The sequence below is a fragment of the Miniopterus natalensis genome, chromosome 4 (genome assembly GCF_054644295.1).
Source record: "Miniopterus natalensis isolate mMinNat1 chromosome 4, mMinNat1.hap1, whole genome shotgun sequence".
NCBI classification, from domain to species: Eukaryota; Metazoa; Chordata; class Mammalia; order Chiroptera; family Miniopteridae; genus Miniopterus; species Miniopterus natalensis.
The window spans coordinates 53,612,215-53,639,610 of record NC_142084.1 but is presented as its reverse complement, the minus strand read 5'-3'; the positions used below and the strand labels follow the sequence as shown (position 1 = coordinate 53,639,610).

General features: G+C 40.2%; 1 protein-coding gene across 3 annotated transcripts in view; it reads right to left on the bottom strand.

The window, feature by feature from the left end:
- The window catches only part of PALLD (palladin, cytoskeletal associated protein), a 344,882-nt gene that overhangs the window by 157,088 nt on the left and 160,398 nt on the right, over nt 1-27,396 (bottom strand). For all 3 annotated transcript variants that reach the window (XM_087816541.1, XM_087816543.1, XM_087816544.1), the window contains 2 exons: nt 15,775-15,894; nt 13,020-13,362 (listed from right to left, as the gene is read on the bottom strand). In XM_087816541.1, the coding sequence (XP_087672667.1) occupies nt 13,020-13,362; nt 15,775-15,894 (463 nt within the window). The remainder of the gene's footprint in view (nt 1-13,019; nt 13,363-15,774; nt 15,895-27,396) is intronic.

The following is a 27,396-nucleotide window of genomic DNA, read 5'->3' as shown; positions in this document are numbered from 1 at the left end:
CCCAGCATGTATCTGTCCCATCCGCCCTTGTCCAAGAAGGGAGACTGAGAATCTTTTCCGATGAAGAAACCGATTAACCCCCAAAAAAGACTTGTAGATACTAGCACTTGGGGGTCCTTTTTTAATCATAAGGTGACATCTACTAGCTAACAAATCCCAATCCATCATACAGTTTTCAGTCAACTTTTTGGTGCCAGCTTTTTATAAAAGCTTCAAGCATGAAATTTAGCCCAAATAAATACAAAGCAAAAAAGGAACTTGAAAGAATAGAGAAAATGCAAGGAAAGGGGAAACAAAGCTAAATTAGAACAATGATAACAACCCCCCTCCAAAAAAAGCCCTCCAATGATTAATACCTGTAAAGAGATAAAGGACACAACTGCATTCATGATACAGAATAGAATGCCATAAAAATTTTAGGGAATGAGAAAGAAGCCTTGGAAAATGAAAAATATAACAGAAATAAATTCAGCAGAATGTTTGGAAGACAAAGGGGAAGAGGTCTACAGAAAGCACAACAAAATAGGCAAGAAAAAAAAAATCAGAACATCGGGTAGGCGTTCTGACATCATAACAACACAAATTTCAGAAAAAGAGAACAGAGAGAAAATTTAAAAATGTAAAAAAATTTCCCAGACTGTATACCCATGAGTTGTTAGATCTAAAAAGCCTGTTGTAACTAACCTCTGCAATGTCTGAAAGTATTACATATCATGAAGTCTCAGAAACCTGAGGATACTAAGAAAATATTCTATGTATTTTCAGAATGGGAAAAAAAAATAGGTCATATGCAAAGGACTGGAAACCAGATAGGCACTGGACTCCCCTACAATAATATTAGAAACCAGAAGAATCTGAAGTAATTCCTTCAAAATGTTTAGGACAAGTCTATAATTCCAAATCCAGCCAAACTGTCGATTCGGTGTGAGGAGAGAATGAAGACTTTTTCAGACAAGCAGGGTCTAGGAACTGTCTGTCCTGCACTCTGTCTTTGAAAGTCACTGGAAGGTGTGCTTCTGGCAAATGAGAGACTAAAACAAAAGAGCAAATACATGGCACTTAGAAGTCAGGGCAACCAGGGTAAAAAAAGTGAAAAGCGCTCCCAGGATGGAGAAGGGAATCCTAGGGAAACAGCTGTGCATCGAGCCCGGAGAGGAGCTGGCCGAGAATGGAGCAGAAAGTGGGGGAACACAGGGTGGGAGATCTGCGTTTCAGGGGCGCTCCTTGCACAGCAGGAAAATGTCACGAGAAAACCAATGTTTAAGAAAATGATGAAGATGCTCACTAGCTGTACTGACGGCCCCAACGAGACCCGACACGGATATACATAGTTCAGTGCAACAGAAACTCACGACTGGGGAAATAAGAGTCAATGCCTCACAGCATCTTTGCTAACTATTTCAATAATTAACACTGATTATTTGTACTTGTACAAAGTCTTTAAAATAATTTTTGGGTGTGACTTAAGTAATTCCTTATTTTAAAATGCCACACGAATGTGAAACATGAAGAGTTACACAAGTTACATGAAGACTTTCTGAAGGAGAAGACGTGCGTCATGTCTGCTTCCTCTCCCGCAGGATGACAGTCACTGCTTCCCCGAGAACAAGCATCCAGCCTGTTACTTGCCTTGGTCAGGCGCGGAGTGCCCGGAGCAAGGTGAACGCTCTTGGCTAATGAACGTGTGTAGCGGGGGTTTTTTCCAATTTCTGTAAATTCCATGATAATCCTGCTTCACCTTTCAACAATATACTGAAGTGCATGCTAAATTCAACAGGAACCCAGGAATAAGCAGTTTGTTTCCTAGAATAAGAGCTATTGACTCTTATAAATTTCATGTGGAAATAGACCAAGGGGGAAGTTTGACACTAAGAGGGCGAAATGACCTCTCAATCTGGGATTTATAGCTGACACACTGCTCATAACCAAGTGGAATGCAGTCAGCAAGAAAAGTATGGTTATTTTCTCATATCATGTGAAATTAATTTATTCTAGACTACTCAGTGTGCATAATTCAGATGGATAAGGATCTGGGAGAAAGAGACAAATCCAAAATTTTAATTTATCCATCTCTAGACATCCACAAAGTTGGTATGACTTTTGGTCACTTTTCAGGGTTCAAGCTCTTACGAAAATGGCAATCAATCTAACAGGCCAACCTCCTTCCTGGCCCCGTGACACGGGCTGGGCCTTGCAGGATGGCCTCCCAAGAGCACACCACATTGACAGATGTCTTCAATCCCTCCTGGCTGGCATGGACCCCTAGCGCCCTCCTAATTCTACCCAAATCCAGATTTATATGTTTGGGGCCTGAGCTGGATCCGAGCCGAGGCCTGCCTGCATTTCATCCATTCCAAGGTACTCCCCGTAGGAGGAGAGAGCTGATTAGGTGAAGCGTCGGAGGCGAGCAAACGCCCTGTGCAGCACCAAGGCCAACTCTAGAGTCAGTTTCGGCTTGTGTCCTCTGTCCTGACCAAAAGCACCAAGAGCGTAGACAACATTTAAAATACACCTCTTCCTTGTTCCATTTCACTTCCAATTTTAGTAAGAATTTCAGTCCACTTAGATTGCTTACTTCTAACACCAAGAGTATAAAACAGAAAGGCACTTTCTAAAGGCAGTTTTTGGGGCCCTGTTATAAAGCAAAACAACAAAATGCAAATGGGGACAACGGTTCTCTGCGTAAATAAACTTTTCAAGTGACAGGTCGTTCAGGAGCCATCTGATCGCTTTTAGAAACCTCTCTGCCAGTTTTTGGTAAAAATAAAAAAAGTCGTGATTATAGTTCTTTCCAGCAGGCAGCTGTTTAGTATCAGCAAGTTTGAGTAATGACAAAACCAAATATAATCCTGCTTTTAGAGGTAGAATAATTAGAGCCAACGTGGAGTGAAACTTGCTGTGATTCTAGAATGTTTCACCCTGAGCAGTGCTCTCCTGCATGTGGAAGGCTGCTTTGTGAGGGAGTCAAGATAAATGTGAGCATTTCCCATCTGATGTAGAGGATCCTCTGAAGAAAGCAAAGGCTATGAAGGAAAAGAGGGCACCAGACATGAAAACAATCACCTGGAGCAAGAAATTAACAACCAACCCCCGCCTTCTCCCCTCCTCCCCCCACCGGGGCTTAACCACTTTGGAGGTCCAAGCTACAAACTCTATTTTTGAAACTATGGAGAACAAGACATTTTTTTACTTTGCTCTGCATTGCACTTAGGCCGTCTTTTATGGCCTTTTTTTTTTTTTTTTTTTCCTACAGAAGACATTATTGCACTTAATGATACATCCTTGAAACCAGATGGCGTATGAACTATTTCAACAAAAAAAGAAACAAGGACAAGAACATATTTGTGGTCTTTCCAGAAATCTTTCACAACCTTCACATTTAATGGCAATTACTAGAAAAGCAGAAAGTTTGAAATTATAGCTGAGGCATATAATTACCTATATTTGACCTATTTATAAACTCCTTTGAGGAGAAAGAGTACCAGATAGCTGCACCTACTCTTTTTGATTCCTGACATAATAGAGTGAAGTAAAAATATTTAGATAGTATTTTAAGTGATTCATTGGTTTTACTAGTTTCATTTCAGGAGGCTCACAGCTGGAGTCCCTCAAATGCTACCTACTGTGGCCACATACATCATTATACTTAAATTTAAAAAAAGAGAAACAGACCTCAAGAAATGGAGCAGGTCACAGAGCAAATGCATTTTCAAGGTTTCTGAGTAGAGATGGGGTAGAGTAGTGAACCCTAGCAAACACAGAAAGAATGTAGATATACAAGTTAAATAAATGGACTTATTTACTAAGGCAATGCCTCTGAGCATCATCAAAAAACCTCAATAATCAATGTGTATTTTCACAATTGCCGCGGCAAACGGAGGAGCCAGTGTTATCCTAGCAGGAAACAGAGGTTAGAAAACATGAAACTGGTAGAGCCAAGTTTGAGGCTCTGACTGCAATGAATGTAAAATGTCCTTTTGAATAATGAAGCGAATCTGTATGCTCAAATTTATATGTGATTTATCCAGCCATGGAAATAAAAATCTACAGTTTCACAGAACCTACATATTTTACTGAATTAACTTAACATGTGCATTATTCTTAAAACAAAATGAAAGAATATCTAATTCCTTGCCACACATGGAAAAGATTTTCAAAAAACGACATCGGCTCCAGTGTTATCCGCAAGGTCTGTAATGACAACTTTAGTCAAGCAAGGAAACCGTCATTCTTAGGTTTGTTGAGAAAATGAACAGTCTGCTTTTGCACATGTAATCGAAACCAACTAAAATAAACCTCCTTGTACAAATGTTCTCACCATTAGGTGATATATTAGCTTGAATGGAAAACTTACACATTCACAGAAAAAAACGAATCAATGGTAGAAAACTGGCAACCTAATGTACTTCAGCCTGCAGGAGACAGACATAAATCCTCTAGTAGTAACAGTTGTAGACATGAAGTGAAAATCAACATATAGGGATTACAGATTCATTAGTTGAGAAGAATTGTTTCAAAATACACAAATATAGAACTAGCCTTGGTCAATAAAAACCCAACTCAAGGTCTTACTTCAATAGGAGAGGTTAGTAACTACAAAGTGGATCATGGTGCTGAAATATAACTGAAATCAAGAGGGGGCTAAAAAAGAAGTATGAATTACACTGGAAATGGATCTATCAGCTCCAAAGACGAATACAATTAGTGGCTCTTCATGAAATGACAGCAAGCGATCCCGAGGATGACATTCCTGTTCTCTCGCCTTATCTCCCCTATAGCCCCTTCCAGTTCTTCCCTCCCCAACCATCCCTTAGTGTCCCTTGTCTCGATCCCTTTCATCATCCATGAGATTCCTTAACTGTTTCTAATCAATATTCCCACTTCCCCAAACTCTTCCACTGGAAGTGCTTTTGCCCTTAACTGTGATCTGATTTTCCCTGATGAGGTTACTAAACCCATCAAGATCTTCTCTGCACCGGGAGGGTTCCGTGTGCTCTTTGCTTCCCAAAGCTGCTCCTGGAACACTTTTGCCAGCATCACTCCATGTCTGCTTCTTTTCGAAGCCTGTGCGCCCCACCTATAATCACTCTTCCCTGCTTGTCGCCAACCACCTTGGTATTTCCTCATTTTTCTCAATGTCTTTATAGTACCTAGCATTTAGTTTCCTCCCATCCACTTTGGCAGTCATCCATGTTAATGTTCCCTTTAACATCTTGACTTCACAGTTCCTGTGACCTTCGCTTCCACTTAAACTGTCCATCCGAACAGATATCTTAAATCCCTTTATCACTTGGAAGGAGTTCTGTCTTTAGATCTTGAACTTTCAGAGTCCTCACTCTGATCACCTAATGTTCCCCTTTTGTATTTTTCTATCTCACACTCCCTTTGAGTCATTTACCTTGTTGGTGTAACTTCTGTTTTCTTGATGCCTCCCATTTTCTTGAGTCCAGTCTCTTTTCCCCTTAAATCCTAATCTGGTTTAATCTGCTTCTCTCTCGGACCCTACACTGCGTGGGGGCTGATTTCAGTGATATGTCTCATGATCGACAAATTAAATACAGCATCCTCACTTTGCCAGTACCACCAACTATGTATGTCCTTTGTTTCTCTCTTCCGAGTGCTGACCGTGGCTGAAATAAAGTCATGAAACCATGCTCGTTCACGGAATCGAATATGAGTTTTCACTCTCTAATTTCAAGTGGGTTCTCAAGATTGCTAGGAAGTACATGATGCCTTTCTTAGTATTTCTTAATTTCTCCTAGTTCTCTTCAGCCTTTTTTACTCTTCGTAACCTCACAGTTACCACAACTATCCTTCCTGCCAAGGCAGATGCCTCCATCACATAATTGATGGGTAATATTGTTCTATAAATCAGAACTTCAATTTTCCTTCACCATATCTTTTCTCCTTCCCCACTGTTTCTAAGGGAAGGTTTTCATCCTTTCTGTGGAAGGCCTTGTATGGATTATACATTAAATATTGGTTTTGTAAATATCTGGCTTATTTTTGGCTTTAAAATAAAACGTCACCTTATCCGTATCACTTTTATCCTAACACCTGAGACGCGAAATTGAAGGAATGGAAGTTTTGGTTGGCGGGGGCGGGGGACGGGGTGCTAAAGGAGAGTGTCTGTGGGGGAGCAAAGTCATTTTGGAGTACAGGGCCTTTTTCTAGGGAGGGCTTTCTAGCATGGGTCCTAAAAACCCAGATGGAACCCTGAAGGCCCTGGCTTCCAGGGCAAGAGAGGAGCTCCGAGAGAGGGTGAGGCATCCGGCGCCAGGACGTTCTGCTTCCTACTGCGCTCAAAACTGAGCTTGGTTACTGTTGTTTCCAGCAGGGAGCATCCAGAATGAAGAGCAAGCAACATGAGCTGAGGTTTTATGGAAGAGGAAGGGTGAAAGAGAGGGGTCAAAAGTATTTACTTCTTTTAAAATAATACTTTGTCATTATAAAAGTGATAAACATTATTGTTGAAAAGTTGGAAAATGAGGGACTAGTTAAACAGAAACTATAATCTGCTCAAAGTCCTACCACTCAGAAAACCACAGAAAACATTTTGGTGTATTTCCTTCTAAATGTATAATACTCATTTTAATTGGTTAAAGTCTTCTATTGATTTTTTTCATAGTTATTGTTAAGCTGCACATATTTTGATTCTAGTATTTCTGGCTTAACACTAAACTGTTAATATTCTGACATCGTATCCATAACATTACCTCTGAGCACACTGTTCAAATGTGGCTCCATCTTATCTCTGAGCTGAGCCCCTCTTCCCCTAAAAATAAAAGGTCCTTACTCAGCAGAAACCACATTTCTCAACTTACCTTATAATCACCAAAGGCACTCCCATACTTATTTAGGCAAAATGAGATGTAAATGTGGAAGAAATATTGACCTATCATGTACATGTTCACAGAAAGCACCAGATATTTGAGATGTGCCTATGGTATCGCTTACGGATGGTTGAGTACCACTTCCAACGTACTTAGGGTTCCTGTAAGTATTTCTAACTATACTTGAGACACCACATAAGACTATTAACCATAAAAACAAGGACTCAGCTTTCTTCTGGAAATGTAATTAATACATTATATTCACCAAGAGACTAGCATAGCAAAGCACTATTATCCTAATAACTAAGAATGTGACACAGTGACAGAGCCAATATTTACATGAAAAAAGCATGAGGAAGAATACATCCTTAGTTAAAAGTTTCATACTTCAGGAAGTTCCTTGATTGGACTTTCCACTTTAGGGAGGGGTTGTTTTCCAAGTGATCCAACACCAACACTGTTAATGCAAACTCATCTATTATATTTATGAAGAGCCCATATCCACACAGCCAGGCGCATTGGGACGGAGACCATAACTGTGCCTACATTCCTTAGTTATCATTCTCCAATGTGTTTGGGGAGTGTCGTTTGTGTGTGTATGTGTGATTTTGTAGTAAAAAATTAAAAAAAAAAACACAAAATGACTTTTTGCCCTAATATTATTTTGAAGGCCCCTCTGGTTCCATACTTTCCACTTTCACTGCTACTAAATTGCTTTGATATTTGACTAGACTCTGCAGATAATAAAAATCATTTAACGAGAAATGGGAGCTGGTGTCTAAGTTTTCTGGATCAGGAGCAGAATGGCTAATCTTCCAAACATTAAAATGGGAAGACAAGGCAATTGGATTGCACCAAATCTAATTTAGGAACTGGCCTTTCTACAAAATTGTGTGATGTTAAAGGGTGTGTAGAATTTTATGTGTATATTCTTGCCAAAATGATCTTAGATGTCACTGGATTACAAACTATTCAAAGATAATGCTTTTGTCTCTTTCATCTTTGGGTCCTTAGCACCCAGTATCACCCGACACTTGGCAGATGCTCAATTAACAGTGAGAGAATAAAAAGTGTGCTAGTTATTTAAATACATTTACGTATATTTAAGAACTTCTTTACAACTGCTTGATGGTGACATTTCTTTGACCTTTGTTACTTATTTTGCCCCAAATCGTTTGCCTTAGCATCCTTTTGCCTTTACGCTTGTGTGTATGTGTATTTAAATCTACCAGGTAAGGTTTATACTAGAAGAGAACCCAGGAAACCATGTGTTTTCTAATGTCAAACAGTAATAGAGTGAAAACTTGAACCCTAACTAGTAGAGGTTAAAGGATGGAAAAATGTTCCACTTTCTGAGTTACACTGACCAAGTCACACGCTGGAGGCTGAGCAGCCGTCCAACATAAACAGGACAGGAAGGGAGTAGCACAGAAGCTCTCAGCCCTTCATCAAAAGTCTGGCATCTGATGGGGGTGTTAACATGTCAAGTACACACACCTTGAAATAGTTTGATTGTACTGTGGCCAACTGACATTGCAAGTCCGTACTAGAGAGTGAAAACGTCCTCCTAGACCTTCCAAATAATCTCATTTTCTCCACAGTGTTTTAAAGTAAGATGTTAATCAAATGAGAACAGAGGAGACATGAGGAAGGAGCTGAAAGAGTTCCCAAATTAAGTAACTTGGTTGGACAAACTTTTCTATCCCAAGTGATTCTTTTTTCCCCATTTTGTAAAAAAGTTAAATGGATTGGGGTGACAGTAATAGGATCATATAGGTTTCGGGTGTAGGCTTCTATGATATGAGATCTGTATATTACACTGTGTGCCCACCACCCGAAGTCAAATCTTCTTCCATCACCATATATTAGGCTCCTTGCACCCCGCCCCCCCCGCCTCCCATGGGATTCTTATTTAATTCTTTCATATTCATTTAGTTCATGAGATAAACAATATCAATCTTAAAAGTATTGTGAGTGGGAAAACGGTGGGACTGGTGAGGTAAATCGAGGCTCGAAGTTAAGCGGAACAAATGGGGTTGCTCTAGATGTGGGAGAACTTTCTCTTCTTCCTCCTTGATCTGCTCTTGCTTCATTCATGCAAAATGCTTCTGATCATTCCTTTTGTCAGGCCCTGGTCTAGGCCCTGGAGAAAGGGCAGTGAACAAACAGCCAAGGCCCCTACTCTCAAAAAGCTTATATTATAATAGTGGGGGAAGACAATAGGCAAACTGAGAAGCAGGTAAGTGAGAAACTATGAGAATTACCTGCCATGGGGTAATTAAAGAGGCTGATTTATTGGAGAATGGCTGGGCGGCTGCTTTAGGTTGGGTGGCCAGGAAAGGCGGTGGCATTAAGCTGAGAGTTGCAAGCGAGGAGGAGGCAGCCATTAGTAGCAGAACATTCCAGGGAGTAGAACATTCCAGGCAAGGGAACAACTCGTGCTTAAATTTGTGTCCAGGAGCACGGAGGAAACCATAAAGAACTTCCAAATATAGTGAGCCCGGCCCAGCTAAGTCACTGATAAAGAGGGCGATACAGTTTGCTATTTCCTTCTCTCCTGTCTCTTAAACACATCGTTTCTCACCCCCGCATGTGCAGGGCAAGTACACGTCTGTGATTTTACACAGAGCATTATTACTGTGCTTGTTATGTTTATTATTATGAAGATGTAGCTTTACTTTGGCTACAAAGTAAAGAACTGGACGGGGGTGACACATAAAATCCCTAATAACACAGTATGAATGAGTTTATAAGAATTAAGAAAAGCAGGGATTTTGTTTCCTATTCATGCAGCGAGCCCTAACTGAAAAAATATTTCTTTTGAACCTTCAGGCAAGATTTATAGAGAGTGGGAGGCACCAGACTTATTTGGTGCACTCCAAACAAGGCAAATAATAGAACAAATAGTTCATAAGTTGGGTTTATGTTTGTTCCTTTCTCTTTTCCTCTGATAAGAAGTCTGATTTAAGTACCGGTTGCTTCTTGTCTCTGCACTGTAACAGGAGATTGTGTTAGTCACATAAATAACTCTTACTTATGCATTTTCTCCTGTGCAGTGTCTAAGTGCACTTCTGGTCCCACAGCAAGTGGTAGGCATTCCTCAAACCCAGTGTGCATGGCACTGACACTTGTCAAGCGGCCCACATGTAATTATGTTTAACTATGCTTGAGGGACAGTGTCAGGGACAAAGATGCTTGGAGATGCAGAAACTAAAGTAGATGCCTTCTTGATACTGAGCCAGGAACTCACCCTCAGGACAGGTATGACAGACCCAGCTGGAGTCTGGGAAGGTTACAAGGCCATTGGTAAGGATTTCTGTTGGACAATAGAAGGTGATGGCTGGACCTTGTTAGAGAAAGGAATTTGTGACATTTCTATCATTTCATTTTAGTCTTTTTCTTTTTTTTCCCCTTTCCATGATCAGTATTGGAGCTATTTGAGAGAGAAAAAATACAAAGAGATTTTCTTTTTAAAAAATGTTCTTTTTTCAGGAATCTGAGAAATCAAACACCATTTTTCAGGTTAACTTATTGCAAGAATCAATATTTTAATTCCTATTATTTGCCCCCTCCTAATTGTTTCCTATTTGTTTGGTTACAAATGATTCAGATGAATGAAATGTCATAAATTCCCAAGTTATAAACCTCTCCTTTTAGGAAGGGAAATAAAATCGTAGGCTAATGAGAAAAGATTAGAGCAATCCACAGTTTTTCATTGACAACCATAAGAGGCAAAATCTCATTTCCCCCCAATGTATAAAAAGAAATAAAAAGACGTGTGAAAGAATTTTACTTGGCAGTTACCTACAGTCATTCATTACCAATAACTTAGATGCCATCCTAAATGACTGGCAGATGTCATTCAACAACATTCCTCTTTTAAAACAATGAGCAAACGTTTTCAGAAAAGACCGTGATAATAGAGAAAGTAGTGGAAGACCTCAGACTAAAGCAGTAAAGTCAGTTACTCCAAGAGGGTAGCTTGCAAGGGGAGAAGCAATGAGAGCTAACTTTTTCTTTAATTGCTTCGGTATTGTTTAAATTGTCACATCAAAGTGCATTTACTTTGTAATGAAAACAAAAGCCAATAAAGTAGTATAAATCCTAAGTAAATTTTACAATTAATATATATTTTAAAGTTTCATCACATACGATTTTCTACCTAGAAAATGGCAGGCATACAATATGAAAATTGCTAAATGATGCTCTAAGGATATACTTAAATGCCTAAAGATTTGAAAAAAGAAAACAGTGGTAAAACCTGGTACCAGTAAATGTTACTTCTAAGCTACCAGGTTTTGTGATTAGGTGCTCTGCCTTTCCCTAAATTTCCTCATGAAGGCAAGAGTAAGTACCCCCTTTATATGGATCTCAAACACTAAAGTCTGTTTTTCCTATATCTTATTTTATATTGAATATCTGACTAATAAGCAAATCATGATGTCACTCTTCAAACTTGTGCTTAAGCTACTCATCCTCTTAATAACCACAGGATTGTTCTGTCTGTGTTTTGCAGACATGCCCCAACCCCCCAATATGCACACTAGCATCACCATAAAGCGGAGCTAAAAGCAGAGGAGCTGTTGAAACTCCTGAGATAAGGAGGACTGAAATGCCTGTTAACAGCTCCTCCATTGCTCTCCTGTGATTTACATCTAATTTATGACAGCCATTACGGTGGATACAGGTCACTTAATCAAGAGCACAGTCAAGTCTTAGTCATTAAGCAACATTCACCCTTTCTTCCCCAGGAGAACAGGTCCCTTGTTTCATTAAAAGCACTGCAAATACATATTCAAAATGCAAAGATACAAAAGGTCAGCAGTGGCAATTAATTTTATGGGTTGAAGCCATATGAGTGTAAATCTCTTTTAAGACTGCCACTTTTGACCTCATTTTACCTGTTCAGAGTCTCAGTGGAGTTGGAGCATAGGTATTAAATGTTCACCTGGCACCTTTCACACTACTGTATACAAAACAAGTAGCCCTACTGCCTGAAAACGGAGCCCGGGTGGCATATAAGAATTAAATGCGTAGACAGATTTTTGAAAATGCAATAACACAAGATTGCCCAGAAGTCTATTTTTATAAAATTGTCTGCCCATTTGTTAACTTAAGGTGTTCATTTGGCTGATTTATTTCATTAGTCTAATAATGTTCACGAAATCACTTGGTAAACAATAAAGTGATATGCAAATATATAAGATATTCTAACAAACGAGCTGGTGACAGAGAAAAGAGACTGTTCGGTATCAGAGAAACAAATAACTCCTATCCTGAAGTCATCTTTCCTGCCCCAAATCAAAAACATCAGACATCATGGGAAAATCTAAGGGGCTTTCCTAGATCCCGGCGCGTTCATTCCCAAGGAAATGTGACCTCATCGAGTATGTATACATTTTATACGACTCTGACCTTTCCACCGACCTCTATCAGGGCAGTAATTCAAGGTCTGTTATGCTATGATAGAACCTTAGGAGGGAACTGATTTCTGCCTCTCTCGGACATTGCAATGGCTCCATTCATAACAACTCTCCGCTATGGAGTGCCAATGGAAACAGCTCATGCGAGGTTTATCACCCTAAGAAAATAGTGGAAATAAAGTATGAAGCTGGTATTTGTGAAAACGGGCAGTCACATGGAATTCCAAAGCCTAGGAGGTCGTGTTGTGAAGGGTGCTCTCCTTCCTGACAAGCCTGGTTATCTCTGGTGTCATTCCCCTCCCCAGGTTCTGTACAATGAGTTTCCATCCTCAGCTTTTAGTCTTCCTGTGCTTATCTATATCAGATTTCCTTACTGATTCTTACATTTAAAACACTGGGAAATGCTTTTAATAGAGAGCTCAAAGTAGATCCCCCTGCCCGTCACCTCTGGGGAGCGGCCACATCCTTGCTGTACATTGGAAGGCGACGCAGAGCACAGATATTTTCACAGCTGAAAGCAGTTACAGCTTTTAGCAAAGGGCAGAGGTAACCAAGCTTCTCATTTACCTTCTTTCTTTTTAGGTATCTTTTGTATTTTTTCAAAGACCCCACCTGGTAGCAAAGTCACGTCGGCCAGGGATGGCTTGCCTGCAGAAGGGGCAACGTGCCACCTAGCTGAGTCCAGGCAAAAAGTTGTCGCTGATCACAGAGGCAATTTAGCAGGGGTATGGAAAGTACTATAAAACCATGCAGAAATACTCACAGTTTCGGCTTGGCAAGCAGAGGCGGAGGCTCCTTGGTGGGCGACAGCAGGACAGCTGGTGCTGGAGGAGACTGACTGCCGTCAGCCTTGCCGTTCATCAGCCCGTTCAGGCCGTGGCTGGGACGCACGCCGTCCGTGTCCCTCTCTGCAGAATTGAGCTGCATCTGAAGGGCGGCCGTGCCGTGTCCCAGCTCGGGGCTCTTCACCTGCTGCACCTCAGCTGATTTCTTTGAAGCCAACTCAAAAGGACTTGTCTCCAAGATCGGAGGGGGAGGTGGAAAGTGCTGGAAATGATCATTGTTGGATTCGCCCGTGGAGTCATAGTTACAGTTTTCAGTGTTGGCTAAGGAAAGGGAAAGAGAGGGAACCAAATTATACAATGACACTTATTCAGCAGTTATTTTCACACTGTTATGGATCGTCTGAGGATCCCTTGTACCCTGTTCTTACAGAAGAGGTAGCTGTGCTGCTCGCATCTGACGCAGAAGCCACGCCAGCTGGAGGGCTTGGTTCTTTCCAGCTTGTTTGGGTGACTGCTACGTGTTTCATTTCCTGAATGGCCCACAAGTGGGAAGCCAGCTACCTATTCATTAACAAATTTCAAGCAAGAGCTCAAGACAGATCTTAGTTAAAAAATGACAGTACAAACAGTATCAATTAATAATGCCTTGTCCTCACATTTCAGCCATGGATCCGACTGAACATCCTATCTGAGCTTTACTGATATTAGCTCAAGCTCTAACGGTTTTATGGGATCAGCAATGAATATTCATTCTATTTAAAGCTAAATAAAGCTTTGGAGCCTAAGGGAAATATCTTATGATCTCATAATTTTTTTTCCAGTTCAGATGATTGCCACAGCTATAACTCAGTACGCGCAAGCACACACACACATGCACACACACACACAATTTTTGTTGTTGTTGTTACCCTCAATAAACTGAATGTGTCTTGAGGTAAGGTCATGTCTTCCTTGGATTTCTCACTTTGCCCAAAGCCCAGCAGAGCTCCTGGAATGCACTCAAAAGTGCTAACCAAGGTGAACGAAGGATAGTTCAGAAGTATTTATTATGTTTGGCTTATAGTAGATTTACCCCAGATAAAAATGCCAATTTTTGCCACACAGGCTTTGAGTCTAGAGGTTGGGTCACACTGTTGGAGTACTGAACAACTGCTGTGGCCATGTGATGGCACAGTCCTCAAGCCAACTCAGAATCAAAATACTGGGATCCGCCCCACTCTGCAGCTCCAATCCGGCACACTTATAGCACTCACTCAATCAACTGCTCACTCATGACGGTGAACTTTTACGTTTCTTTCTTCCTTTCTTTTCTTTTTTTCCGTTTCCCTTCCCCTTCCCATCCCCCCTCCCTTCTCCTTCCCCCTTCCCCTCCCCTTTCCTTCCCTCCTTCCTTCCTTTCTTTTTTCTCTTTTAGCTTTCAATTCCCTCAGGTGCCTTTATTTATTTTTTCTGTTTTTATTTTTCTGTTTTAAATTTATTATGATGATGATTAATCTTGTTTAAAGTATTACGGATGTCCCCCTTATTTCCCCCATTGACCTCCCTCCTCCCCGCTCCACCCCCCCCAGGCCTTCACCACACTATTGTCTGCGTCCATGGGTTATGCATATAAATTCTTTGGTTAATCTCTTCCTGCCTCCTCCCCCACCTTCCCTCAGAGATTGGTCAGTCTGTTATTTTAAAGATGATGCTCAACTGTAATTGATAGAACTGGGTGCCAAAACTCACCACAGAGCAGGAATTTGGGGCACTTTAGGGAAGTAATTTTGAGGCTCATCAGCTCTGCCTGAGCATCCACATTTCTTAAGATAAAGACACAGTAACAATTCCCACACTAAGCTCCCTAACCCAGTCTTGGTTGTGCCTCTGCTGCCCCCTAGCACCAAGCTCCGTCTTCCAAAGAAATCAAAGTGCAATTTGTTGCGCTCTCCAACAAATTCAGCCCCAAACCCCATTTATTGATTCCCTATCATGTGCACTATGTGGCAGGCTTGGTCAAAGAGATATTTTAAAAATTACTATAAAATAAATAACAGAGATGAAGAAATAAAAATAAGGTATAGCAAATCAGTTATAGCAGAAAAGAGCAAACTGAAGCTAAAATAAAGGAAAAAGCTGTTTCACGTTGTCTTCACTAGCGGTAAACTTCTGAATTAAAAAAATATCCAGATAGTTTTGAATACTGATTTTAACAGTATATTGCTTTAGTGTCTCATGTCAGTTACTATCAGTGAAACTAGATATCTAAGATATTACAGTTTCTCTGAATTCTGCTAGGTTTATCTTATACTGCTTTTTCAGAAGTTTCAATCGTGGACTAAACACTGATTTATTTGTACAAGTGTCTCCTCTCATGTTGGGGCTGCTGAGCATAGTGACAACGCCTCCCATCCCCAGGTGGCCTCTGATGTGAGCATGATTCAGGCTTAGCATGAGGATGTTAGGAAGCCAGCTCCATCATTTCCAAGACCAAAACTGCATGATTTAAAAAAATAGCCCTGCATGTGTTCGGTTGATACATTATCATTATCTTTTCCTTTTTCATCTCCACTTTCACTCCCCCTCCCCCAAAGCCTTCTGTTTGCCTCTGAAACACTGGCCATCAGGATCACCCCCGGAGTGGCAGCGAGCATTCCTAAGGACTGAGCTCTCCTCCGGGGACAGTTCTTTCCGCTGTGGCACACCAACTGAGTGCTGGGGGGCAGAACCCATCATTTCTTACTCCTCACATACCTGAGGTGACAACCAGCTGCGCAGTGCTGGTTACTGAGCCGTAATCATTTCTTGCCGAGCAGGTAAAGATCCCTGCGTCTTCAGGGAAAGTCTCAGCGATGACGAGGGTACAGATCTCCTCTGGAGGAAAGAAGAGTAGAGAACACACCTCACCAGGGTGAAACCATGAAATCACTTTCAAGTCAGACCCTCTGCCTTTCTTAAACAAGCAAATTAGATAATGATTATTGAAGAATACTTTACAAAATAGTTCACAATAGACTCTCTTTACATTCAATTTAGCAGGTTAGGCCAGAGGGAAAAGGTTTGGAGTCAGACCCATTCTTTGTGATTTCAAGCAAGATCAGCTTTGGTTGCCTCATCTGTAAGATGGGGTAACGTATACCCAGGGGGATGGCTGTTAAGATGAAACAAGATGTTTGCAAAGTGTGAGTCTCTGCGCTTCGCATGTGGAAGATGCTCAGGAGATGCCAGCTCCATTCTCTTCCTGCCTAGTTGATTGTATGGGGAAGTTCTTCCTGCTACTGACTCTTACTTCTGCTCAACTGAAAAGCAATTAGTGGGGGAAATCAAGCCTCTCTGACATGAGGACAATGGGGGGGGGAAAGAACATAGTATGTAAATGTTTGACCTGCGGACAATTATTCTGGGAGCTGCTGTTACACCATGTGGCAGTGTTATGCAGCATGAAATGCCCAGACTCTAGAACCAGTTGCTAGGGACCTGCCACACGTCTTGACTTTGTGAATCTGGTCAACCTCCCCAGATGGCAATGTTCTTATCTGTAAAATTGAGACAATAATAGAACCTACCTTGCAGGGTTTGCATTAGTAATGACTCATTAAATTAACCACCACAGGGTGCCTGTGAGGGACGACGATGACAACAGTGACAACAGCTAACAAACAGCCAGGGAGCCCTTATCAGGCACTAGGCACTGTTACCAGCTCTAAACATAGATTAATTTGGCTTTAATTCTCATGTCAACCTTATGAGTTATGTTTATCATCAGCCCATTTTATAGCACAATTAGGCTAACTGATTTGCCCAACATCACATAGCTTATAAGTGATAAAATCAGAACTCAAACCTAGTGAGGATCCAGACTCCACACTCCTAACAACCACCTATCTATTCTTGTGATATGATATACATTGTGCTTATAACACATGTTTCTATGTCTGCCTGGACATAGAAAATGCTTTGCAGCCAGTAAATGTGAGCTGTTACCATTAAAAAGCTAGATCTAGAGTTTATTAACCATTTTTAAATTGAATAATTGTCTATATTATACCAGTAAACTAAAGATGATTATGTTGGTCAACGTCCTCACTTAACATCATCTATAAGTGGAGACTTTAAGTGAAAAAACACATAACAAAACCAGTTTACCATAGGCTAATTGATTTAAACAAGAGCTAAGTTCCTATGGCATATTTCTAGTCACAAAAACATCACCAAGCTTCTAAATACCCAAAACACTTCTATATTAAATATTGAAGTAAATGTGAGCTATATATTCTGACTCTTCCTGATTCAGTTTTACATGATCTCACTCATTATGTGGAATCTAATAAACAAAATAGGCTGAGGAACAAAATAAATCCAGAGACATAGAAGCATGGAAAACACCGAGGGAATGTCGGTGGGAAGGCGGAGGTGGGGGAGTGGGTAGGGAGAGATTAATCAAAGGACTTATATGTATACAGTATATGCATAACCCATGGACACAGACAACACTGTGGGGAACGCTGGGGGGGAAAGATGCAGGGTGGAGGGGATCAATGGCGGAAAAAGGGGGACATCTATAATACTTTCAATAATAAAGATAAATTTAAAAAAGAAAGATGAAGAAAAAACATGTAAGATCACTATCTTTCAACCTGCTTACTCCAGTATGGGGTCATGGGTGGCCAGAGCCTCTCCCAGCAACTCAGGGAACCAGACAGGAACCCACTCTGGACAGGATGCCCCTCCATCACAGGGACACTCACACCCACGCATACACTCACTCAGACTGGGACAACGGAGACCCGCCAATTCACTTCACATGCACATCTTTGGGATGTGGGAGTAAACCATAGTCCCCAGGAAAACTCCATAAAACAGTAAAGTTATTATATAAAGTATACTCTACTATTTTGTATTCTACCTTATTTTAAAATAATGATGGTTACCATCCACTTTCATGGGTCCCTATAGGATCTAGCACAGTCCCTGGCTCAAGAAATATCAGTGAATCTAGGTATTTGGCACATTAAGAAAAGGGTTTTCCAAAAAATATGAAAACACTAATTTATAAAGATATCTGCATCCCTATGTTCACTGCAGCACTATTTAGAATGGCCAAGACAGGGCAACAACTGAAGTGTCCACTGACGGATGAATGAATAAAGAAGGTGTGGTACATACATACACTGGAACATGACTCAGCCATAAAAAAAGATGAAATACTGCCATTTGCAGTAACATAGATCTTGAGAGTATTACGCTAAGTGAAATAAATCACCCAGAAAAAGAGCCAAACCCATATGATTTCACTCGTATGAACAAAACAAACAAGAACAAATGAAGCAACAAATGAACAAAACAAACAAGAAACTCATAGATACGGAAAACAGAATGGTGGTTAACAGAGGAAGGGGGTGGGGGAGGGTAGAGGGGTCAAACATATGGCAACAGAAGGAATCTAGACTTTGGAGGTTGAGCATGCAATAGAGTATACAAATTTTGAATTAAAATATTGTACACCTGAAATTTATAAAATGTTAACCAATATTACCTCAGTAAATTTAATTTTTAAAAAAATAAAGAAAAGGGTTTTCAGGTAAAGGTTTAACATTTAAAATATACAATTTTAAATACATTTAAAATATACAATTATTATTTGGTTAAAAGGTCACTAAATAGAGGGAAAACAATGAAATAATAGAGCATGAGGGAATCTTGTGGGTTTTTGGGTTTTTTTTTACTGTACTGTACACAGTTCTTGGCTTTCCAACAGAAGATAGAAAGTATGGAAATAATTCAGGTTGGAGCTTCACATAAGATCAATCATTTAGAAAGTGAGATGTATCTGGAAAGTTATAAGAGAGTGGGTCTTTTAAAAATGAATGTATAAGGTTACAGAATGAGTTAAAAGTGTACTTAGCCAGAGAAGGGTAAATAAAACTTAGATTAATACCATAAAGGATTTTAGAGACTGACTAGCCCAAATCCCTCATTTCTTCAGGTGAGGTCCAAAGTGATTCTCACAAGGTCTTGGTTAATTAATGTCAAAGTCAAAATGCTGAAGCAGGCATCCTGCCTCCCACAAGTATGCTTTTTCCCCCCTAGTCTAGGACACAGGAATCCAATGTAAAATGAAGTAATGAGAGATTTAACATGGGAAACAAGGAGTTTCCTGAATCTGAACATTTTAATTACTCTCACTATCCAAATAATTCACTAGCAATTCAACCGTACAGGAGATGATGGGCTGTGTCCTCTAAGACACAAAACACACCAGGATAGAACATAAGCCATTCAAAATGCATTGGAAAGTGGACATGCTGATATTAGAAGAAATGAACAGCCCAATCTTATTAGATTTGGTGGTAGTGGGGAGGAATAAAACCTCACATCCTTGCTGGCCTCTGAAAGATGGGCTTCAGGAAGAGGCAGGTCACCTCTTAGCAGATGCTGCTGAGAGTGGTGAAGCCTCCCCAGCTTTCAGCAGCACCTCCGAGCTTCCTGCCCAGACAGCCACTGCCTCCAGCCCCACACCATCCATCTTCCCAGGAAAGGCCTTCTCTCAACTATTTACAACTCAAAAGGCAGTGTTTCTGGAGACACTCAGCAAAAAGCCTATCGCCAGTTCAATAACTAAGAATGCTTTCGTAATAAAGACAGACATGATTCTGTGTCTTGAAACCTACATTTAAAAACAAGATAACCTCTTCAGGGGTAATATAAAGTGGTTCTGGAGTGAACACCTTGACAACATGTAGAGTTCCTCTTATGCTTTCTACAATTTTGCAATTTTTTCCTGTTAGTTTTGCTGTTTTAAGAAAATCTAAGCCTTTATATACAGTTGCCCTTCTAATCCAGAGTCCCCTTTGAGAATGAAATATTATCATCCTCTCCACTCGTCCATGGCTCTGAAGATAAATTAAAAACCCTTCATGCGGCCATAAAGCCCTAAGTGACCAGGCCCCTGTTCCTTGCTAGGTTCCTTCTGTGCCTCTCACCTTCCTTTGCTCTGAGCTCCGGACTCACTGGCTCTTGGGCCACCCCCTGGAGAAGCCACATTCCTTTGAGTCTTGACGCTTTCCTCCCAAGTCCTTGGCACTCTGCTACTCAGCTTCACATTTCCACCTCAACATCACTTTCTCAGAGAATCCTTTTTTGGTTAGACTTGGTCAGATCCACTGAGGATGACAAAGTTTCCTTGGAGACATGTATCACAACTATAACTAAATACCTTATTGTGTAATAGTTCCTAATTCCTTGACTAGAGTGTAACCTCTGTGAGAACAGAAGGCACTTGTTTTGTTCCTGGCTGTCCTCTCAGCATCACAGAGACAGCAGGTTCTCCATAAATATTTTTGAAAAATGTATGAATGAAATTTAGATTGGGGGGGGAAGATGAGTAAACATTTGCTTTACAAAATATGTTTTCTAAAGAAATTCTCAATAAAACTGATTTTCCCACAAGTTTCGTGTTTCAAATGTGACTGAACAAAATTCGTTTCATATGCATATTCAGGAAATTGCATAAAATAAAATATATGCAAGTACAGAATTAATGAATATCTAGAGAAGGTTACAAGCTTACAGAACAACATAAGAAAAAATAAAAAAGCATTGAGATGTTCTTTGTGTGATCTTCACGCATTGCTATGTCTCAGTGATTTTTACCAGATTAAATTTTAATCCAATGTCCCAAAGGTTGTTTAGCTTTTCTTCTTTTGGAAAATGTCTTCTAAAAGTGACAATAGGCTCACATTTTGTTGATAGAAAGGAGTATCATAGCTTGTATGGTTCTGACATTATGAACATGAAGAAAGCCAGGAGGAAATGAGATGAGCCAGGTTGTAATATTGAATTTTCATCTGGTAGCATCTTACTTAGACAAAGACCTCTAACACATCTGTAAAATACATTCTGGTGAGGAATGGAAGTCAGGAAATGACTGCTTATATCAAATACAGGGAGTTAGAGGCTTACTTATTTGTACTAAAAGAACTGCCTCCAGCTTAAATGGAAAATTTAAAATTATTAATGATGATAATTGTGATCCATTTTAATTCGATTTTCCCTAGTGAAAGGTTTTTATTTGAGGCCATATAATAAAATACTAAATTGGAAACTGGTTGCTGGTGATAAATTCTGTTTTTTATAGTTACCTAAAAATTACTTAATCACATCAATCTCTCCCAGAAGTCAACCCTGAATTTACACAAAAAGATGAGGCAGCAAGGATATTACTAGTTTCCTTGGGTAATAAAGGGACATTTTCATAAATCCCTTCCTTCATAGCTTTTTCTGTGGGGGCAGAGGGGTCCAGCCTAACTAAAGAGAAATCCAGCTTTTACCTTCTAAATCACATGGTTTGGCTAACATAACTGATAACACAGAACTCAGCTAAAATCAACAACATGAAATTCCGTGTGATTAAATGTAAGGCTTGTATAAATTTTTATAAAGATTTTTTTAAAGATTGTGAACTATATCATATATAGAGAAGTATATTTTAAATGTATAGTTTAAGGAATCATCATGGAATGAGTCCCTGTGGGCTCATCAAGTCTAAGAAATAAAGTATTACCAATACTTTAGAAGTTCCCTGTATGTCTCCCCAAGCTCACCCCCCCCTTTTTTTTTTAAATCCTCACTTGAGGATAGGGAGAGGGAGAGAGGAACTTTGATGTGAGAAACATTGATAAGTTGCTTCCTGAATGCACCCCGACTGGGGGCCAAACCCGCAACCTTTCGGCCTGTGGCATGACGCTCCAACCGACTGAGCCACACCTGCCAGGGCCCTTATTCTCCTTCTGAGATCACCATTTCTTTGATTTTCTTTATGTGTTTACCATATGTATATATTCTTTAAAAATGTGTTAGTTTAAAAAAAATTTGAGTAACAAGCATAAATCTTCTTGTATAAAGAAAAGGCAAACCTCTCCTTGTTAGAAAAAAGTGCCCAGGAACTACCTAGGGGCATAAAACTGGCTTCAACTTCCCTGTTTACAAAAGCCCCACAGAGGTAATCAGTGGGCAAGGTCACGAGTGAGTCCTGGGAAATATAAAGCTCAATGGGGACACCTGGTGGGATTAAGTGTGGGCAGGAGTTGGTGGCTGGGTATCTCCATACTTATTTTTAAGTTCAACATGGCCAACTCCCAGATCTCAACACCAGATCAAATCAGAACACTTGTGTGGCGGGGGTTCGGTGATCACAGCTGATCCAGGAGGCAGAGTATGGAGGGGAAAGCAGGCCAGGCCAAGCAGAGGCAAGAATTTGGGTCAGGCTTACCACCCTACCATTCTGTCACCAGGGCAAAACACGGGGCAGTGGCAATGAGCTCTTAGTGATGAAAGCCAGCATGTATCTGTCTCTTGAGTCACACTGATCCAGTCTGGGCTTGTCCCCCATTCCTGACATACAGCTACTACCCTCCTGGAGGTTCCCTTTGCCTCTCGCTTGAGTTCCTGCTTCCAATACCCACACCTTGCTCTTTCCGGATGAACTCTCTTGCTGTGGCGAAGCACACCCTACATAAAGGGTTGTGGATGAAAGTCTTAGAGACCTTGCAAAACTGAAAAATCTTGACTACATCTTCATATTGAATAGATTTCCCTGGGTATACAATTCTTAGAGTTACTTTTACTTCATAATTTTGAAGGTTTTGCTTAATTGTCTCTTTGTGTCTAGTACGCCTGCTGAGAAGTCCTAAGGCATCCTGATCTTGTTAGTATGTATATGCCTTCATGTTTTCTCCCTGGACACTGGTAGAATCATCTCCTTGGCCTGGACACTCTGAATTCACAACAATGCACACTGCTGTGAATTTATTTTCCTTTCAATCTGGAAACTGATATCCTTCAGTTTGGGGAATTTAAAATAAAATATTTCATCAACAATCTCCCCCCTTCTTTGTTCTCTCCTGGAATCTCAATTATGCATGTCTAGTCCATCTGGCAGGTTCTCTTGTGTCTCTAACAGTCTCACCTTTTCTCTTATAACGCTTCTCTTGGTCTTTTTGGTTTACTCTGTGGGATATTTCCTCTACTTTTTTTTTTTTTTTACCGACTTTTTCATTCCAAGAACTTTTTGTTTTGTAAACGTTTCTCCCTTCCTCCTCCCTTATTGCTTTTTATTTTTATTCTTGGATGCTCTGATTTTCTAGTCTGTCTGAGGAGAGAAACATTGATTGTTTTCTTCTATATAGTCTAAAATAGAGATTTCTCCAGATGTCTTTCATCTTTTCTGATCTGAGGTGGTTAGGAGTTGCTTAGAAGCTCTGAGCACAAGAGAGGAGCTTTGGTCTTCCCCTTAGCATAATCTACATGGCCTCTTTTCTGGAGAAACTCCCATACCATTATGTATAGATTTTTTTTTTTTCTCTTGGGATGTTTAATTGCCCAGAAAAGAGTCTTTCAGTCTCTGCCAGGAGAGAAAGAGTTGACAGGCCAGCCTTCTAGAAGGGTATGCAAAAAGAAGACTGGAGGTAGGAGCATACAGCATTTAAAATTTTAAGAGTCTCTCAATTTTCTTTTTGGTACACACTCACATGGGCCTTTCTCATCTCTCCCCAGAGATTTAACCAAAATTTCTTGGTTCACGGAATGCTAAGTGTAAGTCTCTGTAATTGTTTTAGGTGTCCCAAAGCAAAATATATACCTAATAGATTCAATTTTTAAGTAGTTATCTTCAGAGAACTTAAGTATTTAGGTCTTAAAAAGTTAGTTACTGTTTGAAAAAAAAAGGACACATAAATTGAAAGAAAATGCTTATTATTTTATTCCTAAATAACCACAATTACTTTCTAATGGTGTGTGAATGTGTTAAATTCTGCACCACCTTCTGCGAATCAGAATGAACACAGGTAGCCTCATTTCACGTTCTACACTGATTTTCATGTGGTACTTACTTTTTACCACACACACAGAAAAACAATCTCAGTTTTACAAAGGTATGATGCCATAGGAAAGAACGTAGTGATCTAATGCTGAAACTCTGAACTATCTCAAACCAGTAGTTATATCTATCAGATATTGAGTATCATGTGTTCGCATGAGAAATTTCAAATCTTACAGCCCCTCCATCAGTTCAACGTGGCATCCCAGGGCACCCTGTCACACAGTTTGGAAACAAAGGTTTTTACAAAGCCCACTTTTGTTTAATCCACCATGTTAACCTGGATTTGAATTAAGTTTTTCACTATGTACAATCCACTGGACTCTCAACAAACATCCTGCAACTCAGCACCTGAGTACATTTATCAAAATATAATTTACTTCACATTCTGAATCACAGAATCAAAACATCTTGAAAGCACGAGAGCCAGAATGATGGGTCGCACTGGTTAGCGGAGATTCACATTGAGAGCAGGAAACACCATACTTTCATATGTGTAATTCCCCAACCAGTGAGATACTTTTTTGTATTTTCAATTTGCATGCTGTTAGACAATGCTATAAAAGTAACTCAATATAGTTTGTGGTTGTTTTCAGACAGCTGAGTAAGGGCCTGAGTATTAACAGCTGTCAAAAGAGTCTTCTGTGCTCCCTGCCCACACCATCCCCCCAGACTAGTCTACGAAGGATCCAATCAGTGAAAAGTCAGAATGTCAAAGAAGAAGCCCAGAGCAGGTAATATGACAAACGGATGTTGGTCTTAAGTAAGCTGACTAGCTATTAATTCCCAAAACAGTCTGAAAAGATTTGTGATGCAAGTTGACTTCTGTCTAGACAGAAAAGGGGGTGTAAACCATATAAGACAGATGCAACACAGTAGTGACAAGAAAAACCTGTTTCAGTTGCACACAAATGCACTGGGAGGGAATTTGCTAGTTCTTTCTTTATCTAAATATCTAATCCCTAGTGGGGCTACATCCAGGTACTAGTGAATTGCAATTTTATTTCTAGAGCTTTAAAACATCTTACACATAAATAAGGGGGGAAGAGGCAGGGGGGAGATAGAGCGAGAGAGAGAGAGAGACTGAATGCCTGCGATCGAGGAGAGAGCAAGAGTGAATGTGTCAGAGGAAGAGAAGAGAGGGTAATAAAATCCGAATGCTTAAATGTGTTCCTGAATTTCAAAGACTATTTGTGTTTTAGCATTTGGAAAACATCACTGACCTAGTCCTATAAAATTTATCTCTTGCCTCAGATGCATCGCAGTCACGTCTGTTTTTCCCCTTTCCACATAACTGCGGCTAAGGAACAACAATCGGGGAAGCCAGTTCCTATGTGTATCTTATACAGGGGAACAGTTCAGTGGGCTACTGGATGTAACAGTCAATCAGGTCATTTAAGGAAAATAAACAGTTCAATATGTATTTTGTTTTCCCTCGGCAATGCCAATGGTCAACTACAAGGTCAATGTAAGGAAAACATTTGGCTACTAGTAAAAGAATCATAGTCATACCTAGTTTTGTCAGGCACGCCAAAACATTGTTTAAATACAAACACGTTTCAACATTTGCTTCTTCTGAGGCTCTTATAACAACTCACATAAAGAGTCGCTGGAGAATCAATCATGGGTTTAAAGTTTTTTTGTTGGTGTTTGAAAAACGTGATCATGGATTTAACACTACATGCCAGCCGCAGGTTTCCTGAAGCAGAACATTTTAATGCCCACGATACAAGAGAAAGGAGCAATTCTAATAGTGAGTGGTAAATATAATTGTGGCAAAATTATCTAAGGTGAGGGAAAACTAGTTGCGTTTGTTTTTAATAGCTCCTACAGTATATATATATATTTTTTATTGTATGGACAGATTTGCTTAAAATATTTCTCTACCAAGAAACAGTTGTTTGCAGCAATGCTATTATTGTGGTTGGAATGGAGGAGCCTGTTTTCTGAAATGCTTTCAGATCTAACAAAGGGGGAAAAAAAAGCGAGTTCCATGAACATGGGGAGGAGAGACTGTTTAATATACTATTAGGACCCGTGGTTTAAAAGGAAGGTCTTCCATGGCTTTCTTCATGATCTTGCCACGTTTAACCAAAATGCATTTTGGTAAGCTCTAGTGGTCATATTATTCCAGGAAGCTACTGAGGACTAATTTTATTAAAGAATTCATGATCAAAACTATATTCTAGAAGCAAAACAGCAAACCATAACCAAAACAGGAGTATATGTGGTGTGAAGTAAGGGAGCACAGGATGGAGGAGGGGGTGGTAGGAGATGCTTCTATTCTCTCTCCTCACCCAAATTTATTCCTTCTTAGCCAGTATACTGAGTGTTTTTGACTTTCAAACATGTACATACTCAAAAACTAAACTATGCAGTTTCTAACAAGTGTTTTGAACTTTTGGATGATGGTTAGTTTATGCTTTTCAAGCACAGATCATGGCAGACATTTCATAAATTGTCGCCGCGTCTGAGGCGAGGACAATGGTGAACACCATGCTGAAAGCAAGTCGCATGAATTCACTCCGAATTCAAAACTGCAACATCAAAAGCAGTCTTAATCCCTGTTTTTAGAATTTTTGACCCAAGATTTTAGCTCTATTTGTACATAAAGCACCAGAAGACATAAATTGTTCCATGGATTTGTTCGTATAAACATTCTTACAGATAAGAGATATTTGGTGCCTATTTCCCCCCCCCCCTTCTCTCAAATACTAAATGCAAAAGACATGCCCTAACTCCCTCTACGATTTCCATATTATCTCAGGCAGTAGACTGAGTCTCAGAAGTTCCATGTATCAGGGAGCATTATGCCATTTTATACAAAGATGTATCACAGAGAAAACACAAAACTGTGTATTTCCATGGCTTGGAATGTGACTACAGTAGTTGATGTGGTGATTGACACATTCAGTCGGGTGGCATGCTCTAGTTGTGACGCATGACAAGAAGGTACCAGATCAACTCCAGCTGTTCCCTAAGGATGCTACTCAGCATCCCTTAAACTCTGGATCTTAACAGAATCACACGCCGCTTTCAATGACCCAATACTCAGAAGTGAGGGGTTCAGGACTGAGCTGCAGTAGCCCACAGAAAACCTTCAAGGTCTCAAAGAAGGGACAGAGCCAGGTCTAGGCTCCTGAGGGACACATGGCAGGGAGGCTCTGCTTGATACTGAAGGAGAGGCACATATCTGATTGTCTACCTTTTGGCAAAAAGTAAAAGCAGTGACTGCCTGCCGATGGGGAAAATAAAAGAAAGTGGTCCCAAGGAGAATGAACTACCCAGACAAACATTTTTGTTCCCTTTATAAACATCATTTCAGTCCATGAGGAGATGAAAATATATAAAAAGTTTGAGGCAACAGAAAAGTTGGACCCAATGCTTCTGGTTAACATAGCACTCTGATGAGGTCAAATGACCCGGTAATTAAGCGAGATGCTAGGTTAAGATGACTTTCTTCCTGCTTGTAGGGTAATAAAATTTTACGGCTCGGGGCA